At 36.7% G+C, this 20,065-nt stretch overlaps 1 protein-coding gene across 2 annotated transcripts in view; it reads left to right on the top strand.

Annotated features, from left to right (window-relative positions):
* Positions 1-3,295: 3,295 nt before the first annotated feature.
* LOC131065450 (GPN-loop GTPase QQT1) overlaps positions 3,296-20,065 on the top strand; it is a 53,912-nt gene continuing 37,142 nt past the window's right edge. The window contains exons 1-2 of one of the 2 annotated variants that reach the window (XM_057999965.2): positions 3,296-3,501; positions 3,604-3,983. In XM_057999965.2, the coding sequence (XP_057855948.2) occupies positions 3,892-3,983 (92 nt within the window). In that variant the 5' untranslated portion in view covers positions 3,296-3,501; positions 3,604-3,891. The remainder of the gene's footprint in view (positions 3,502-3,603; positions 3,984-20,065) is intronic. The other variant, XM_059218398.1, reaches the window with a different exon arrangement.

Below are 20,065 nucleotides of genomic sequence, written 5' to 3'. Positions count from 1 at the left end.
ATTTGTTGGATTATGAATGATAATTTGTTAAATTTTTCCCAGGAGTTTCAAGGCCCCTCTTCCAACCCCCTTAGCCAACAACTGTGGAAGTAGATCCCCCCCCACATGAGCTGGAGTATCTGGAAGGAAAGAAATGATAGGATATTCAAAGACAAAGAGGCCTCTGTGGAAACTATGTTTGCTCGATTCCTTAAGTTGATTCTTGAGAATATCTTTGTTTCTAAAACCCGGATGGCGTCCAAGCCCCCCTCTAACTGGGTTTGGGAAATTGCTAGATGCTCGAACCTTCCCCCCTTGTTCTCTCTTGTTGACTGTTCTAAGAGGCTCCTAAGACAAAGCATGGTCTGGACCCCTCCGGCTACACATTTCAAACTCAATTTTGATGGGGCTACCAGGGGGGCCTGGTTGGTGGTGGAGGGGTTATCAGATCCCATTTGGGGGCCCTTGTTGTTGCTTATGCGGGTAACCTAAATGAGCATTCCTCTAATCAGGCTGAAGCTATGGCCTTAGCTTGGGGAATTCGCCTCACCCTCTCCATGGGAATCAAGATTATGGACATTGAGGGTGACTCCAAGCTCATCATTGATGTTGTCAAAGGGTGGAATAAGCTTAATTGGACAATTGAGGGAACCATCAGGGACACCTTGAGGCTCATCTCCGGGCTTGACTCGTTCAAAATTATGCATGTCCTCAGGGAAGGCAACAGTGTGGCGGATGCCCTGGTGGCTGTTGGTCTAAACCTCTCATGATTGAGATGTTGGAGGAGTCATAATTCCCTCTTGGACCATGTTAACTTCCTTCTTCTGGAAGAGAAATCCAAAATCTTTACTAATGATTGAGCTGCTGCCAAGTGCTTCCCTTACCCTCCTCTCTTCCCTCGGGGTAGTCTGGAGGTGTCGGCTTCATAATTCAAATTTTGAGAATATCCCTTCGACCCTTTCTGATGTGGTGGTGACTCATTCGACCAAGCTGGCGATGATGCATGTGTTGTTGTGTTGGCAATTCCTTTGGGCTTACATCGTCATGATGAGGTATGATTGGATTGGTAACGTGTTGGTTGCCGTCGGTATTTATTGGCTCTTAATGCCTCATAACCAGGAAATCATTTCTAAAAGTGACTTCATTTTTTCCCATGCGCCCAACTTCATGTCTCATTTATTGATGTTGGGCTCACACACTTCCCATTATCTCTTCTTGGCTTGCTTCTTGAAGGGTCTCTGCAACTTTCTCTATGCTTATTTTTTCATGACTAAAGAAGCTCTGTTGGCGGAGGATATGGGGGGCGACGGAGTTAGATACGAAGCGAATAATCCAGATGATTTTAAAAATGACCCCCTGGTGTGGAATTTTTGCGTTGAAGGCGGGGTTGCCGATTTTTCGGAATGCCTGAAGGGCCATGATGAGCAACTCTTGGCTGCTTTTACCTCCTCCTAGTCTGGGAGGCGTGTCTCGATTGGCGGCATTGCCTTTGATGTCTCTAAGGAGACTATTGCCCAGGCTACGAAGTTGACCCTTGACGACCGCTGCTGGAAGCGCACCAACCATGTTGCAAATAGCGAAGGGTTGAAACGATTCTTCAATAACTGCGAAGAACCTGTCAAGCTACAAGGTGGGTTTGCTCAGGAGGAGCTCAAACATTCGTGGAACATGATCTGCCTTATGATCATGAAGTACTTCACTCTCGAAGGCAGGCATAAGGTATTCTAGTATTATCATTTGCCCCTCCTCAATCACTTCTGCAACAATGATTTGCTTTGTCTGTCGTTTTATTTACTGCACTCTATAGAAAGTTTTGTTAAAGACACCATGGATCCCAAGCATGGGGATAAGCCGCCCTACCTCCTTCACTAGGGCCTCATTTACAGGTTATATAAGAACCTTTCGCTCTCTCAGCCTCCCATGCTTACTCCTCAGCAACTTGTGACCCTATCTATGGTATTCCCTAGATTCTTCCAGTATCCTCATGAGGGCTTTGCTACAACCACCATGTCCCTACTTGCTTATGCCTCGACAGTTTCCTTATCGACGGTCTCCCCTAATTTAACTCTATTAGCCTCTCCTAGTGCTTCTCGCTCTGTGTCCAAGGGTAAAGGCAAAACCCCTGTTAAACGCAAACGTATTGTCTTTGATGACAATTCTTCCTCTAAGGATGCTGAGAATGACAATCCTCCCCTGATTCTGAGGTTAAAAAGAGATCCTCCAGACTGGCTTCCAAAAGCCGCAAAAAGAAGACCCCGGTGATCGAAAATCTGGACTCTAAGGAGGACCCCATTGGGGACAAGGAGGGAGAGGACCCTAATACCACTATGGGGGCCCCTGATGGGGATGCTGTGGATGTGAATATGACTAGGGACCCCATGGTTCTGACCACTGTTGGTGCTGTTGACATGGGTAATTCTGAAATGCAAACCCATGACCCTATTGATGTTAAGGATACAACCCCTATGAACACAGGCATTGAGGATGTCATGGGCGAGGAAATTTCTGATAACAAAGCCTTGGACTTTGGTAACTTGGACCCAGATTTAAAAATGGCTGAACAGGTGATGCAATCTATCCCCCTGATGGGCTTGGTTAATGACATTGATAACTCCCCTACTTGGAGATGTGCCTAAAGAGATTGAGGAAACCACGAATGACATGGCTGCTGTGAACCCCCAGGGTGTCCCTACTCTTCAGCAAATGGAAAAGCTGAGCACGGATGTGTTGGACATCACGCAGAGGATTGAAAACCTTGACCCTATGCTTGATTTGCATACTAGCAAGGATGATGTCAACCGACTGAAGAACAAGATGGAGGCTTGGGAAGCCCAAATAGTGGGCCTTAACAAATTTGATGTGTAGGTGGTACACAACTCGACGCTCACCCTCTCTCTACTGAGGGAATGTTCTGCGGACACGGATGAGGACAAGCAGGAGGCTAGGGACCTTTACAAATTCTTGTCCAATAAATGAAACAGTGCCATGGATGCCATTGGGGTGCGCAAGGCACCCCTGTAGTTTGTTTTTTTGTTTTCTGCTGTTGTTTCTGATTTCTAAAGACTTGGTTCCTTTTTGCTGATAGTTGCTATAAAATAATATTATAGTACTGTTTCTACACTATGATTTTTAATAGTTATGCTATGTAAAGGGTGAGCGCCCTTGTTCTCACTGCTTTATTAATCAAAAACATGAAGTGCTCTTCCCTTATATAAGACTAAATATATAAAATATAACTACATTAAAATAATAGATTAAAACCTAGAGAATAAACAATTTCAGAGCGGATCATGCTATTTGTCTCATGTACATTTCCTCATAATATGCATAAAATTAGATGTTAAATGGCATAGTTGTGCAAATTTCACCATCGCACTTCTGTTGGAATAGAGGGTTGTTTGTGTTACGGAGCAGATCCTCTGGTTTTTGTTTGGCTTCGTCAGTTTCTCTCAAGAGAAAGAGGCGATACCAAGTAGATCGCAGCGACAGCTGGAGGCGTCAATGATTGTCAAATTGGCTTGGGTATTTATAAACTAAAATCTTATCTCACCATTAAGATTATTTTTTGTCCAAACCGAATTAATTTGCAACAATGTTTTATTTTTCTTTGGAGGGGTTTTCCAGGCGGACAGAGCATCGTGGATACGAACATGATCATTCTCAGGAAACGTATGTACGAAGTGATAATTGTACTGATTACAGAGACCAGAGATATACTTGCAGCTCAACAGGCGCAGGCACAATAGAGAATATAGAATAGAAAATAGAAGAGGAAAGATGCGAATTCTGCTGAACAACTAAGGGTTCCATTACTCCCGCAGCACCTCTTGCAAGATTGGTGAAGCAAAGTGAATGACAATTTGAAGTGGTAAAATCGTTGATTAAATCGAATTTGGATTGCATAAAGGCAAAATGGCTTTTGGACAAGTGGTGGTCGGCCCACCTGGCTCAGGGAAGACCACCTATTGCAACGGCATGTCTCAGTTCCTTTCTCTTATTGGCAGGTACTACACATCTTGTCTTGTCTATTTTCTATTCTCTATTCCCTACTATTTCTGCGGATCAGCGGCAAATATCTGTTTGGTCTTTCTGCTACTCAAATTATCCATTTACGTTTTTAGATAGGCTAATGGAGGTTGTAAAAATGTAGAACAATATAAGAAAAAGAATGATAACACACATTGTTTTTAGTCATAAGGATTCAGCAAACCCTATCTTGATCCAAAACCACTAGATTCTAAAATATGGCGATGGCTATGCCGGTGAAAGCGAAAAGACCATCTTGAGCTTTAGAAAGAATGAATGTACTGTTGTTTAAAGTCTTAACTTTAATACATCTCGATGGTAGATTATGGAGTGTGATCCAATTTTTTTTAAAAAATTTGTCAGAGTTTACACCAAAAGCTTTTTATATTCAAAATTAAATTACTCAAAGCATCTCTCCACTCTTTGAAAGATTGGCAGCATATGAGCAATTGATGAGAAGCTCCCATCGGAACTATGATCCCTCCCTTATCGCAGGAAGCAAATGAAGGCATAAAGGTTGTTTAGAATGCAGATCTTTGTAGCATGCTTCAGTTTCTTTAGTCACTGCAGAGATGTAAGTAACTGTTCTGACAGAGTCAATCTACATGTTTAAATTAGGGTCTGTAACTAAGGGTGAAACTTATTACTGACAACTTGCTACAATTCCAAAATCAATTCGTCAAGTTTGTCATTTGATTGTGCTCATATTGGTTGTAATCAACTGCTCCACGGTTCTAACTCAAGAACATTCTCTGTGCCATGATCTTAAGGAGGAAGAGTGTCAATAAATCTTAGAAAACGAACTTATATTATTGTTGCGATAAAAACATCACAACACAACTACTAGATGGAAATTTGAAAACTAGCTTTACAAATCTGAAGTTAAGTTCTTTTTATTCATGAAAAAACCCATTCAACCTTAAGTGTAGAATACCATATGGAGTTTGATGAAACAAATCAGCAACAAACGAAATCAACAAACCACATAAAAACATCACAACACAAATTGAACAAAAATCCCACCAAAAAGAGGTTAATTATGTTTTCATGTACAAGATTACAATATAACATAATTTTGCATTCATATACAAGATTACAATATAACATACTTCCTTTCTCCTTCGTTTGTTTTCAACCTGAAAGCTCCTGTGAACCTATGAAAATTCAATATATATTATTAAACCCTCATCCCTAGGCTCCAATTTATAGAGTTATTGGAGGAGGGAATTCAATATATAGTTTCCCATTACAAGAGGAGCGCCAAGAAAAAACCACATGCCCTATCCCTTGGATTCTTCCTCGGAAGCATAAGAGTCATCAAAAATGGTGCCCAAGATGACCTTCCCTCCAAAACAAAGAGTCACCTTCATGAACACCAATGGACACTTCCAAGTGCCTCACTTGAGGAGTTAAGTAATACTAGTTACAAATAATCAATTTTTGCTGTCTATGAACCCTTTCATCGCTCATGAGTGCATTTACAAACTATAAGCGGAAAATTACTACACTAATAATACCCTAAGCACCTATACACACCTTGAAAAAGACGTTGCACCTATACACACCTTGAAAAAGACGTTGGCACAATAAATGACATAGGATAAACAAGGTTGATGTCACCTTAATCCTAATATTCTCTCTCTTGATATCATACATTGCAAATACATCCATAGGAACACAAAATTAATTAAATACAAGAAATGAGGCCCATGACCACTTTCCATCAAGAGAAAATTTTTGTGCTCACAGGCTTTGTAAGAGAATGTACAACATTTTCTGGATTGTCAACCTTCTTCAATATATCTTGTCCATTTGCAATCATTTCCCAAACAAAGTGTTATTGAACATTTGCATGTTTCATCTAAGCATGGAACACGAGTTTCTTAACTGAACAAATTGTACTCTAATTATCACAACCAATTTGAATTGTCTTGCAATCAAAACCAATACTTGCGTACAATATTTCTAACCAAATTACCTCCTCAGAGACATGAGTAACAACTATATACTCAACTTTGGTGGTGGATAAAGTAATTGTGGGCTGTCTCTTACTCATCTAACTCATTCTACAACCAAAGTAAAAACATAGCTATAGGTGGACCTTTGACTATCCAAATCACTAACTCAATCTTATCAACAAAGCCTTGTATGTCCAATTCCTTATTAACATTGTTAGTAATAGAATAAACCAAACAATTATTATAAGTGCCACATAAATATCTAAATACCCTCTTCACATAATTCCAATCCACTCTAGTAGGGTTAGACATAAAGTTGCTTGATACTTGTATTACTTAAAGGCAATATCTTGCCTAGTGCAAACCATTGCATACATCAAGCTCCCAATAGTACTAGCATATGGCACATTAGACTCATCCTCGAAATCATCCTTACATTTAGGACACATCCAAAGTAAGGTTTAGTGCCTATTAGTAAAGGAATGTAATCGGCTTACAGTATTGCACATTAAACCTTTACAAAATAGTTTTCACATATTCACTCTAAGACAACCAAAGCTTTCTATGCTCACAATTCCTCTTGATTTCCATACACTATGTATCTTGTTGCCCCCAAATCTTTCATCTCAAATTCTCTTGAAAGAGGAGTTTTCAACTTGTTAATCATGCACTTGCTGTTATTGAGAAACATGTAATTCAGATACAAAACAGTAATTAGTATGTGATCATCAATACAACTAATGTAAAGACAATGATCTTCTCACTTCTTACACAACCCAAATTCAATACAAATGAGTCAAATTTTATTTTTGATACTATATCTGGGGTGATTGCTTCAAACCACAAAGAGATCATTTCAACTTGCAAACTAATTGGTTTGTCTCATTTACCTCAGAACATTTAGGCTATTGCATACAAATTTCCTCTTCTAGAATTGTATGCAAAGGTACAATTTTAACATCCATTTGCTTAATTTCAAAATCATAAGTAGTAGCTATATTATCTTTTACCTCAAAACATTCAGGCTATTGCATATAAATTTCTTCTTCCAGATCCCCATGCAAAAATAATTTAGTCAGGAGAGAATATTTCACCAAAATAAACTACCTCTCTTTGGGAGTAGCTCTTGATCACCAGTCTAGCCTTGTACCTTTCCAATGAACCATTTGCTCTAAAAAATTTCTTATAGACCCATTTACAACCAATGGCTTTCCTTCCTTTTAGAAAATGAACAAGATCCTAGGTGTCACATGAATCTTAGGCCATTATCTCTTCTTGCAAGTCTTGTTGCCAAGACTCATTATCATTTGAAAGAATAGCTTCTCTTTACGATCTCGGTTCATCATCAATACTCAACAAAGTAAATACACAACGAAAATTTCTACTTGTCATTTGGATTTTGGATCTTCTCAAAGGAGTACATGATTCTTCATTATATTATTCTACATACTCAATTTCTTTAGGGTTTTCTTGCTTAGAACTCCCACTTGAACCCTCTTCTTTTTTTTCATCCTTTAATCCGTTATTGTATTATTCAAAATGCATGTTTTGGCTTTGATTCAAAATGCACTATCTTTTTCTCCAATTCAAAATGCATTGTCTTTTTCTCTTCTTTCTCATTTGGCTGTTCAAGAATATAGTAGCTCTACACTCCTTGAAAATCACATCTCTAAAACAAACAGCTTTCAAGGTTAGAAGATTCCAAAGCTTATAACTCTTTAACATTCTCACCATATCTAATCAAGATGCATTTCTGCGGTTTTGGATCTAGTTTAGATCATTTTTCTTTAGGCACATGAACAAAAACCTCATAGCCAAAAGCTTTTAAATTTGAAACAAACGGATTCTTATTTATCCACACTTTAGAAGGTGTCGAACAGAGTCTTACAAGGAGATCTGTTATCAAGTAACACGTAGTACTCAGCTTCTGCTAAAAAATATCTATACAGTTGTGCACCACTTAAACACACTTTTGGTTCTTTCTATCAAGGTTCAATTTATCCTTTTTGCCACTCCATTCTATTGAAGTGTGTACTATTAAAGTAATATTTTTTTCATAATGGTGAATTATCTTTTAGGATAGACTTTAGGAATATTCTTTATTCTTTATTCTTTATTAGTTGCAAGTGTTATCCTCTTAGTTGTTGCTCTTATCCTATTTGGATAAAGCAGTTGTAATCTAATTTAAAAGAGAATTTTGTTCCTTAGTTTAATATGAAATATTTTTGTAATATGATATTAGAGCCCAAGTCAAACTTTGGGATCTAAGAAAGTGAATCATTCTAGGGACTGTTACTGATAGTAACGGATTGTGGGAATTGCTTATGAAGCATATGAGGAGCCGAAATATGTCACATGTACAGAGTTGTACAAAGTGTCAAGGGTAGAAAATCACAACCTGCAAATTTGGAAAAAAAATCTTGGATTTTTTAAAGGTAAAATTGTGGATCTATTTGTTGTGTTAAATTGTGTGAAGTTTCTACAAAGACGAATCATCGGTTTTGTATGCTAAAATTGTGGAATTTTGAAACCTTGAAATCATAACACCATTGTTTTTGAAAATTGCAAGTTTTAGCACTGGTAAAAATTGTGCTTGATCCTTAGGGGATTCACAAGTTGTGGATTCTAAATTGCACCATTTGGGTCAAATTTTTAATAGAAATTGCAATTTTTTTCACCTAAATTAGTTGTCTACAAGTTTTTGCCTCTTTTTGGCTGTTCTAAAATAAATTGACCATCTTGTGGGGCCTTTTTTGACAAGTTGCGATTGGAAGGCAATTTGTTTAAATATTTTTGGCAATATAAAAAAAGCGTGGGTTTTTATAAACATTTTCTATAGAAACCTGATGGCTAGGGTTTAAATCATGGTCAATAGTTAGGATTTATATTGGAGGCTAAAGTTTATGAACAATTTTCTTTACTGTTTTTAACTCGTGGCTAGGGCATAGGATTTATATATTTTGTAGCTACAACAAACTTTGTGGAACCGATTTGTAGATTTTCAAACTAGGTTTTGGAAGATATTTTGCTATAAAAGGTTTTGAATCAGCAGTTTGTGATTACGAGTTGTGGGAGGGAAGATAGCCTCTTTCCCAACATCATGTTAGCATTTTGTAGGCAAGAATTACAACAAGTGGAAGCAGCAAATGCTCACAATCTTATAGTACAAATTTGTCGAAAAGATAGTCCTCGGTACCAACACCTGGCTAGTGGTTGTTAGTAAAGACTATGACAAGTTGGATGAACATGACAAATAAGAAATCATGTTAATAAAATTATCAGTGATTGATGAAATGCTTTTGGAGGTTCAAACAGTTACAACCTCTCAAAAATTTGGAAGCATTTGTGAGAACTACATGAGACTTCAGATAAAGGTAGGCCTTCTTTTTGAAGAATTTTGACCATGATGGATGAGAAATCTTATTTGTAGGAGCATTTGCCCAAGATTAAGGACATCTGAGATTAGTTGTTAGTCATAGGTTGGAAGGTGGGGGAAGAGAGCATGGTGGTAATCATGCTGTAAAGCTTACATCTACTGGTGTTGAGTTGAAGTTTGAAGAGTTGTGCAATAAGCTCTTGCAGAAGGACAAATGGAAGCAGTTTGGTAGTTGCAATGAGACATAGAGTGTAGAACAAGCATTTGCAACCAAAAGAAGGGCAAAGGCAAATGGTCACAGAAGAAAGACAAGGTGCTGATGATGATACTTCAAGGAATTTGAAAAACATCACATGCCATTATTGTGGTAAGATGGGCATATGAAGAAGCATTACAAAAAAAGGTTGGCTGCACAAAAATCTAACCAAGGAGGTCCTTCACAAAAGGCTCACGGCACCAAGCATTTTGAGAAGAAATTAATCTTCTAGGCATTCATGGCCAAATGACCAGTAGATCAATCAAAGTCATTTGCATGGTATATAGATTCAAGAGCATCACGTCATTTTTCCCACATAAAGATTGGTTATACTGGCTTGCTCTTATATGGTAGCTTTGGTGGTGGTGTGACCACACAATTGTTGGCAGAAGTAATGTGCAAATATCTTTTGAAGTGAAAAAATAACTTTTTCTCTATAATGCTCCCTTCTCGAGCCTAATCAGTAGGGGTGACCATTAGCCTATTTCCAGGTTCCTGTAGGCTAATTGGTATGGTAAGGGGACTCCATAGATCTTGGAGTGCATCAGTTCTGGCTTTCCTAGTTTTTGTTGATGGATTCGAGCCCAGTTGGTGTTATGGATTTCAGGTACAATTTTTGAAGCATTTTCAGATTCCCGAGGTGTTCTCCAAACTTCTTGGAAAGCACACCTATTTTAAGTAAGTCTCCAAGTTGGTACCAACCTTCATCCCATTGCCTTTGTTTCATTTTGGCATGCTCAGATTAGGTTTTCGATGCCTTGACAATGTTTTCCACAACTTGGATGAGAGTATTTAAATTATACACTAAAGTTCTAATGTTAATGTTATATTATTCTACTTTAGTGTATGATTTTATAAATCATGTTATGTTCCCCTGAAGTCAATGCCTCGGGGAAGGGGATTAACACGTGAGACATTTTAATATTTCAAAAAGTGTTTTGGATGGGAAATGTTTTATTTAAAATTTAAAATTGGATTGTTTAACCTTGAAAGCTATAAAAAGAGGTCTTGGGCTCTCATCTGGATTATGCAGAAGAATATACATAATGAAATGCTACTGGATTGAACCTGCATGTTCTTCCTTGGATCTTGTGAGGATGAAAACTCTCATTAGATAACTGGTTTCGGATTTGGAATACAATCCCTAGCTGGTTGGAGTGATTCCACATAGGAGTCACCAATGTTTTCACAATGTTTACAGATTCAGGGTTTCAGACAATGAAGATTTTCTAAGTTTTTTGATTGTAGATTTTGGGGTTTGTATTTGGAGATTATTTGAGAGATTTTTTTGTGCTTTTGAAGTTTGTTTCCAAAGTTCCCTTTGCTCTCTGTACAATTGTGATTCCGAGTGATGCCCTAGCAAGGAAGGCTATACTTGTGATTAAGGGGTCAAAGTCATCTTTAGATTGTTTAGGTCATCTTCCTAATGGATGGGACTTTATTAAGGGTGGTTTTGAAGGTGTTTGCATCTGGTATGAAATTTTATGAGACGCCATACCATTGAAGGGTTCCCTGTTTTGCCTGGTGTGAGCTCTCCAGGTTGGAATGCTAGGTTATGAAGACCAATTCCATCTCAAATGAGATGCCTAGCTCCTAGATAATATTCGCAATCAATTCCAGGTTATACACATCAAGTTTTGTGGAAGCTTCGAATTTTCTGTGTGCTGGTCGCCCTGTCCCAGCACCATGTCAATTCTGTTATGTTAGAAAATGTAATTTCCCCCCTTTGAAATAGAATTTAATGGCAAATAATAATAATAAAATTAAAATGCAAAAGAATAAAATTAAATTAAAAAAAAAAAAATAAAATTAAATATAATTAATATTTGATTAAGTTAATGAATGGTCAAAAGACATGGAATGTAAAGTTGTGACTCCCTCAAACATGAGATATAAAAGGGAGAAGAGAATCTTATTTGAGAGGGGGATAATTTGGGAATCAGAAATGCAGATCTGATTTAAATAAGAAGTGTAGATATGATTGTGAAAGGTTGTGCACCTTTCAAAGGGCAGAAATAATGAAGAGTTGCACTCTTTGAAAAGGTGCTAATGGTGAAAGGGTGTGTCTCTTGCAAAAGGGCATGCGTGATAAAGAGGCGTGATCTCTCCCTCACATTGAGAGATATATAGGAAAGGAATTGAAGCATCCAGTAACATCATTGCAGATCAGATCAGATCAGAACTGTTATTAAGTTACAGTCAGTAACATCTTTGTTCTTGGTGGTATGCATGGGGATGTGTTTAATATGTATACTTAATAAATGAAGCCTGATAATGTTCTTATGCAGAATTTAATAGTAATATTAATATAGACTCCAATATGTATGGCATTCATAGTTAATATATATATATATATATATATATATAATGTTTGATTAGACAAATAACAATATTAGAATGTAAATCAGAAAGAACCCTTAAGTTAATAACAGTAAGAAGAATATGTCTATATATAATGCTTGTTACTACTGTCAGTATTAAGAAGTTGGGGATTGAGATGTTCCAAGGAGAGGCAGTCTAAATCCAAGCAATAGTTTAAGTCCCAAGATAGGGTTGGGATCAGCGACCCATAAGCCTTGAGGGTATAGACCCAAGATAGGTAAGGGCTTGGATCTGTAAACTTTGAGGGAACCTATTGTAGCTGGTCTCTAAGCGCTTTGGTAACATGCATGGACTTTTCTCCCTTAAAACTAAAGTAGTAGCAAGGCCTGATATCTATATTAAGAACTATGAATAATGAAATTACTCATCTAGTGAGGAAAATATATAAGCACTTGTTACTAACTAATAAATTGAAGAATATCAATGACTGGCTTCATGATTAGTCTCTCTATCAATTTTAGTATATTGAAATAGATTAATTATGTTAATCAAGTAGGGGACATTACAAATGGTATCAGAGCTATGATCCTGCCATCCTACAGGGTAAAGATGAATCATTAAATCTAACATGTGTATTTGTGTGTATGCTTCGTGTCTGCATATATTCATGTGTATGCTCTGTGTTTGACCTGATGTATTTTCAACATGTTTATCATGTTAGCACAAGTAAACATAACCAAGATAATGAAAGAAACATCACTTGGTATAGAACCTCCAATACCTAAACTATCTTAGGGTGTATAGAAGAGGCTAATTACACCACATGAAAGATTACAAATTCCCAAAGTTTAATTTGAGGAATCATCATATTAGTAGATGGCTCAGTTTGAGAAAATTAAAACTGACATTGCTTGAGGACAAGCGATCTTGAGTGGGGCGGACTTTAATGTCCCCACTCTGAAATATAATTTAATGGCAAAAAATAAAATAAAATTAAAATGCAAAAGAATAAAATAAAATTAAAATGAAAAATATAAAAAAAATAATTAATATTTGATTAAGTTAATGAATGGTCAAAAGACATGGAATGAAAAATTGTGACTCCCTCAAACATGAGATATAAAAGGGAGAAGAGAACCTCATTTGAGAGGGGGATAATTTGGGAATCAGAAATGCAGATCTGATTTAAATAAGAAGTGCAGATCTGATCGTGAAAGGTTGTGCCCCTTTCAAAGGGCAGAAATAATGAAGAGTTGCACTCTTTGAAAAGGTGCTAATGGTGAAAGGGTGTCTCTTGCAAAAGGGCGGTGTGTCTTTTGCAAAAGGGCATGCGTGATAAAGAGGTGTGACCTCTCTCTCACATTGAGAGATACAAAGGAAAGGAATGAAAGCATCCAGTAACATAACCACAGATCAGATCAGATCAGATCAAAACTGTTATTAAGTTACAGTCAGTAACATCTTTGTTCTTGGTGGTATGCATGGGGATGTGTTTAATTTGTATACTTAATAAATGAAGCCTGATAATGTTCTTATGCAGAATTTATTAGTAATATTAATATAGACTGCAATATGTATGGCAGTCATAGTTAATATATATATATAGAGAGAGAGGTATAATGTTTGATTAGACAAATAACAATATTAGAATGTAGATCAGAAAGAACCCTTCAGTTAATAACAGTAAGAAGAATATGTTTAATAACAGTAAGAAGAATATGTTTATATATAATGTTTGTTACTACTGTCAGTATTAAGAAGTTGGGGATTGAGATGTTCCAAGGAGGGGCAGTCTAAATCCAAGCAATAGGTTAAGTCCCAAGATAGGGTGGGGATCAGCGACCCATAAGCTTTGAGGGTATAGACCCAAGATAGGTAAGGGCTTGGATCTGTAAAATTTGAGGGAACCTATTGTAGTTGGTCTCTAAGCGCTTTGGTAACATACATAGACTTTTCTCCCTTAAAACTAAAGTAGTAGCAAGGCCTGATATCTATATTAAGAACTATGAAAAATGAAATTACTCATCTAATGAGGAAAATATATAAGCACTTGTTACTAACCAATAAATTGAAGAATATCAATGACTGGCTTCATGATTAGTCTCTCAATCAATTTTAGTATATTGAAATAGATTAATTATGTTAATCAAGTAGGGGACATTATAGAAAAATAGTTGCAGACCTGTAACCTTCTATTCCTTCACCTTACCGAAGGTTTTGAAGCGCTGGAAAAGTGTTTGTTGCTGATTGACACCTTTGGGAAGTGTACCACACTGATTAGAAGTGAATTTGAGGAGTGTTTATGGCTGCCATGTCATGTATTTTGTGAACTGCAGACCTTCAATGTTCCTTCATTGTTCCTGTTTCAAGGTATTTCATGTTGTGTTTCGTGTGATCATCTATGCTATGTAATGTAGTATCAGTTTTGAAATTTTTTCCACCAAGAAACTTGTAACATTAACATCAAAACTTCATGACAGCAAGTTTCACTATTTGTATGCTTGTATTGTGATCTTCATTGGGTTAAAAAATAAAAAAAATAAAAATTAGGGGTGGTTATTACATTCTCTATGTACTATGACCAGGAATGGAGCTTAATTTACTCTCAGTGAGTCAGATTATGTGCCATTGTCCCAATCTGGACGTCATCTTTAGCAAACATTGTAATGTCCCCATTTTTGTGTCATAGTGTTTTGTGAGTGTTGGCTACCTTTTGGGGTTTTCTGAAGGTTTCCAGGTGTGTTGGGAGAGTTCCAGTGTTTGTGGAGATCAGTTTAGGGCTTCCTTGGCATCTTGTGGTGGTTTGGAGTTCAATTGGCTTTCAAGTTTTCGGTAGACGCTCTTTGTAGTATTTTGGGCCTTCTAGGTTGTTCTTCACAGTTCTTGGAGAACACTACTATTTTTAGTAAGTGCCCGTTTTGGCACCTGACATTATTCTTCAGCATCAGTTCTTTCCTAGCGCGTTCAGTTTTTATTTTCAATGCCTTGGTAGTGCTTTCTGCAAAGCGGTTTGGATTATTTTAATATTTTCAGTAAAGTTATACGGTATCATTTTAATGTTCACCTTAACGTTAAATATTATAAATTTAGTTATTTCCCCAAGTTGGATGCCTAACGGAAGGGAATTTGGGGACTTAAGTTATTTTGAAATGTTAAAGGGTCCTTTTTGAGGGAAAATAACATAATTTGAAAATTTAAATTGCCCTAATTGTCTACAACTCTATATAAAGGGTTTTTGGCTCTCATTCTTATTATTCAGAGTTTGCACACTCAAGGAGATGTTGTCGGAATGAACAGAGATTTCTTCAAGGAGATTTTAGATGATGAAAACTCTCTTCAATCTTACTAGTTTTAATGGTGAAAGACTCATCGTAGCTGGTCTGTTGTTTCACACAGAAAAGTTAGTGGTTTTAATGAAATTTTTGGATTCTGGGGTTTCATGAGATGAAAATTTTCAAGGTAAATTGATTAGCAAATTTTCAGTGGTTATTGGTGATAATTTTTGGCAGATTTTGGTGCTCTTTGAAAAGGTTGCAGGTGTTTTCTAGCCTTAGCCTTACACATCCTTTTGTACAGGCTGTGAAGGGATGGCTAAATTTTGTGGGTATTACTCCAATGACTTCCTAGGAGGTGGGTGATCAGCTTGTTTGTGTTTTCAGATGCCTTTGTGCTAGGTCCGAATTATCCTTGAAGGGTCAAGCCCCTAGCTAGGTGTACTTCTTGTTGGAGCTTGGATGTGTGAGATTTGGGTTGCTAGCGCTGTGGTATATGGTGTTTTTAGGCCTCCATATTAGATGTTAAGTGTGGGATGAGCTATACTACAGTCATCTTTGAGGTGGAAGCACAAATTTTGCCCTTCAAATAGAGAGGAAAATAGTTGAAGATTGCATTTTCAGATCTGTAGGTTGCTGGGTTTTCTGGTTTAACAGTGCTGAGTCTAATTAAAGGCATGCAATCATTTTGCTCCAGCTGGGTGGCCTTTCCATGATAGGGAAATCATAGTTTGAGGGTTATTATCTGCTGTCCACATCTGAAATCTGCAACAGCCAATCTGTAACCAGCAAATAATGATTGGAAATGATAGTTTGAGGGTTATCATCTGCTCTCAACATCTGAAATCTGCAACAGCTAGTCTATAACCAGCATATAATGCCTCTTTCTCAAAGCCTGCTAATAGCAACAGCTCATTTGGTTAAGGTATTTGCCAATGCATTCATGTATATGATTCTCATTTGAGGTTCTAGCATCTTGTAAATGATTCGTTCCCCAAGTAATTGTAGACAGTAGAAAAAGAATGTATGCATCATTATATCAGACTTGATAGCCGTTGCATGTTCAACAATTTGCAAGTTTATGCTATAAACTATTTGGCAAAAAGAAAAAGAATATGTAGGGGTGGTTATTACAAATATAAATGCTACATAGTTGACAAGGAGACCGAAAGACTCTTGCAATTGGTATCAAAGATCATGTATTGTATTGAGGTTGACTTTGGATAAGTCAAGTAGTGTGAATTTGCAGCCAAGAGTGCATTTAATATCAGTACACATTGGTATCAATGGTATGTGCATCTCAACTTATATTCTCTCTCATTGTTGGCTTGAAAGAATTTGGTATATGGATTGCCTAACATCCAATAGTAGGTATAAGGTGTTTGTGAAGCTTGCCAAGTAGGGAAGCAACGCCGAATCCCTTTTGAGAATGGACAAGCTTGGATACCCAAGAGAGTCCTATAGAGCTAGTTCATGCAGATATTTGTGGACCAATGAACATGGCATTAGTCATTGTTGCTAGATATTTTCTTCTGTTCATAGATGATTTCAACAAGAAAATGTTGGTGTATTTTTGGAAATTAAAATTAGATGTGTTTAACTAATTTTAAAAGTTCAAACCATAAGTAAAAAAAGGGTTTGATTGACATAATCACCTTTAGATCTAATAATGGAGGGGAATTTTGTTCTAGAGGATTCAATGAATTTTGTACTAAACACTACATAAAACGACAATATACAACACCCTACACTCCACAACAAAATGGAGTAGTTGAGAGGCAAAACCAAATTATCACAAAGATGGGTGTGTTGTATGATGAAGAACAAGATTGGTCCCAAGAAGTTTTGGGCTGAGGTAGAGTATATACTATAGTTTATTTAGTAAATAGATCTCCAGCACAAGTGGTGTAGCGGTAGACCCTAAAGAAAGCATGGTTTGGGAGGAAACCTAAAGTTAATCATTTTAAGATCTTTGGTTCTATTGTATATACTTGTTTCATATACAAAGAGAACAAAGTTAGATCCTAAGAATAAGAAACCAATGCTTTCAAGGTACAATGAAAATCGTAAGGTGTGCAAGCTGATTGATATTGACACTAATCACTTGATTTTCAATAGATATGTTATTGATGAGGAGTCAAGGCCTCTCCAACTTTCTTTAGACATCAAAACTATAGAAGACTAGCCTAGCATATCATGGCTAAGGTTCCAAGTGTTCAACTTCGACTAGATCCACTTAAAGGGGGAAGGATTATGTAACAGTACCAACATTCCTTGATAACGTAGATCAACATCTAGATGACACAGAAACAAGCAACTCAAGTCATGGTGACAATGGTTGTTTGGTTGAATAGGTTTTTAAGAAGAGACCAAAGTGTTGGGAAAGCACCATTGGTGATGTTTGGGATAGTGAAAGGATTGAGGGTAGATCATCAAGAGGTTAGAGCAAGCAAACAATGTCTTATGAAAAACAAGACTTGGGATCTCTCATATCTTCCATTAAGGAAGAAACCCATTGGTTGCAAATGGGTGTACAAAGTCAAGTACAAGGTAGGTGGTACTCTTGAAAAGTACAAAGCTTGGTTGGTCACAAAAGGGTTCTCACAAAGAGAAGGCATTGACTATGAAGAAACTTTTTCTCTTTGGACAAAGATGTGCACGATTCGCTTAGTCGTAGCCATGGCCACTTAGTTTGGTTGGAACACCCATAAAATGGACGTAAAGAGTGCCTTCCTCAATCGAGATTTGGAGGAAGAGGTTTACACGTCACAACTATAGGGTTTTCAATTTGTACAGAAGGAGCATCTTGTATGCAAAGTAAAGAAAGTTTTATATGGCCTAAAGTAGGCACCTAGAGCATTCTACGTAAAAATTGACATGTATAGAGTTGAACGGGGATTCTAATGGAGTCCTTTGGATCCAAATATGCTAGTAATTTATGTGGACGACATCATTATTACAGGTAATGAGGCACACACAATTACAAAGATCAAATCAGATATGAGTACAACTTTTGACACAACTAAACTAGGCCTCTTACATTATTGCCTAGGTGTAGAAGTTTGGCAAACAAGTGACAAATTTTTTATTTCACTATCTAAATAAGTTAGGAGTTTGCTTGAAAAATTCCAAATGACATTGCAAAATCTCATCAACACCTATGGAGAAAGGGCTGAAACATTCAGTCAAAATTTACTCTCTAATAGATAATTTGTCAACATACAAGCAACTAGTGGCGAGTTCAATATATCTTATTACCACTAGACCTGATTTGAGCTATGTAGTGATTTTCATTTCTAGATTCGTGGCAACACCCAAAGTAGAACATTGGACTACAATGAAGAGGGTGTTGAGATATGTGAAAGGGACTGTAATGTTCCCAATTTTTAAAATTACAATTAATTAAATTGATTTTTTAAGTTGTCAAAAATAAGTAAAATATTTCAAATGACAAATTTAATATCAATAATTTAATAACAATAAAATAATAAAATATTGTTGTCACTTTATTAAGTTTATTTCTCCAAGTTGGCCTATTTTCTAGATACTTTTTGGAGATCTTTATAAGGGAGTTCCTGGGGGTGGATTGGATATGCTTGAATTTGATAAACAACTTATGATTTTAGTAGACGAAAACCTTAAGGAGTTCGAAAGAAGGGCTGGACGAAAACCTGGTTCTTCCAAGAGGTGGATTTGCGACGGAGTTCATAGTTGGGCAAATTTGTGAAGTCTCCATTGGAGATAAACTTGTAAGGTTTCAAAAATAAAGATATTTGCCTTAATTTCTAAGTTGATTATATTTTGAATTTTGTATGTTGTATAGAGTTATATTTTGGAGGTGGGAAGATTATTATATTCAGACTACTAGTGCCATTGATAATATTAGTGAAGTTGGGTAAACATTTATTGAGCAATATAAAGGGGATTTTGTGATTGAGCAGAGAATATAATTTTTGGGCATAAATTTTTATTTTTGTCGCTATAGTTTAAGGTATTAGTGAATGAATCTATGCATCGTGAATATTTGGTGCATGATTGCTATTTCCAGAATTATAAGTGTTTGGTGGGATTTTTTATAAGGCCGATTCAATAAGAGAAGACTTTTTTTTTTTTTTATCAAGCTAGAGCCTTAGCTATATGGATTGCCAAGAAGAACCAAGTACCAAAGTCAACTATTGAAGAAATTATATTTCCACAATTTATGTTCCGGGGAAACATTGAATCAAATATTATTGATTGCTAGGCAGTAGCTATGTGTGGGTCGATTCCTTGAATCAAGGTGGAAGGGTTACATAAAGGAGTCGATGCTATAGGAAATTGAGATATCCTCATTTATACTGTTGCTGTGGTTTACCAATTATCAAGTGCTCTTGTTCAATGATTATATATTGTTTGCTGGCCTAAGAAGTCAAACGTTTTAATCATCATTATTCAAAGCCGCAAAAGTAAATATTGATACTCTTGCAGCCGGGTTGTATTTGCCATCCGACATGCTTGGTGTGAATGTTGAATCAGCTACTTTGTGCGGATGACATTTTAAAATGGATGCAAAGTCTAGAGACTCGACTTGACATTTATTGATTCCAGCAACTTCCAACACTAGGAATCAATACTACGGTATCAATTGCCCTTGGTGCTTCCATATTGTGACTTCCAATATAAGAAGAGTCTTCAGTTGTTCGTGAATTTCCTATAATTTGTAAGTTCGTGAATTTCCTATAATTTGTAAGTGAAATCTCTGTTATTTAATACTTAGCATTAGTGGCTGCTATATTGACATTGTTGAGGACAAATAAATTTTGGATTCTGAAATATTGTCTTCCATATCTTTTTGTTCATTTGTCGTTGTACCTATAATTGAATGAATAATAGAAGA

This window comes from Cryptomeria japonica, chromosome 1 (genome assembly GCF_030272615.1).
Source record: "Cryptomeria japonica chromosome 1, Sugi_1.0, whole genome shotgun sequence".
NCBI classification, from domain to species: Eukaryota; Viridiplantae; Streptophyta; class Pinopsida; order Cupressales; family Cupressaceae; genus Cryptomeria; species Cryptomeria japonica.
This window is presented reverse-complemented; position numbering and strand designations above follow the sequence as displayed.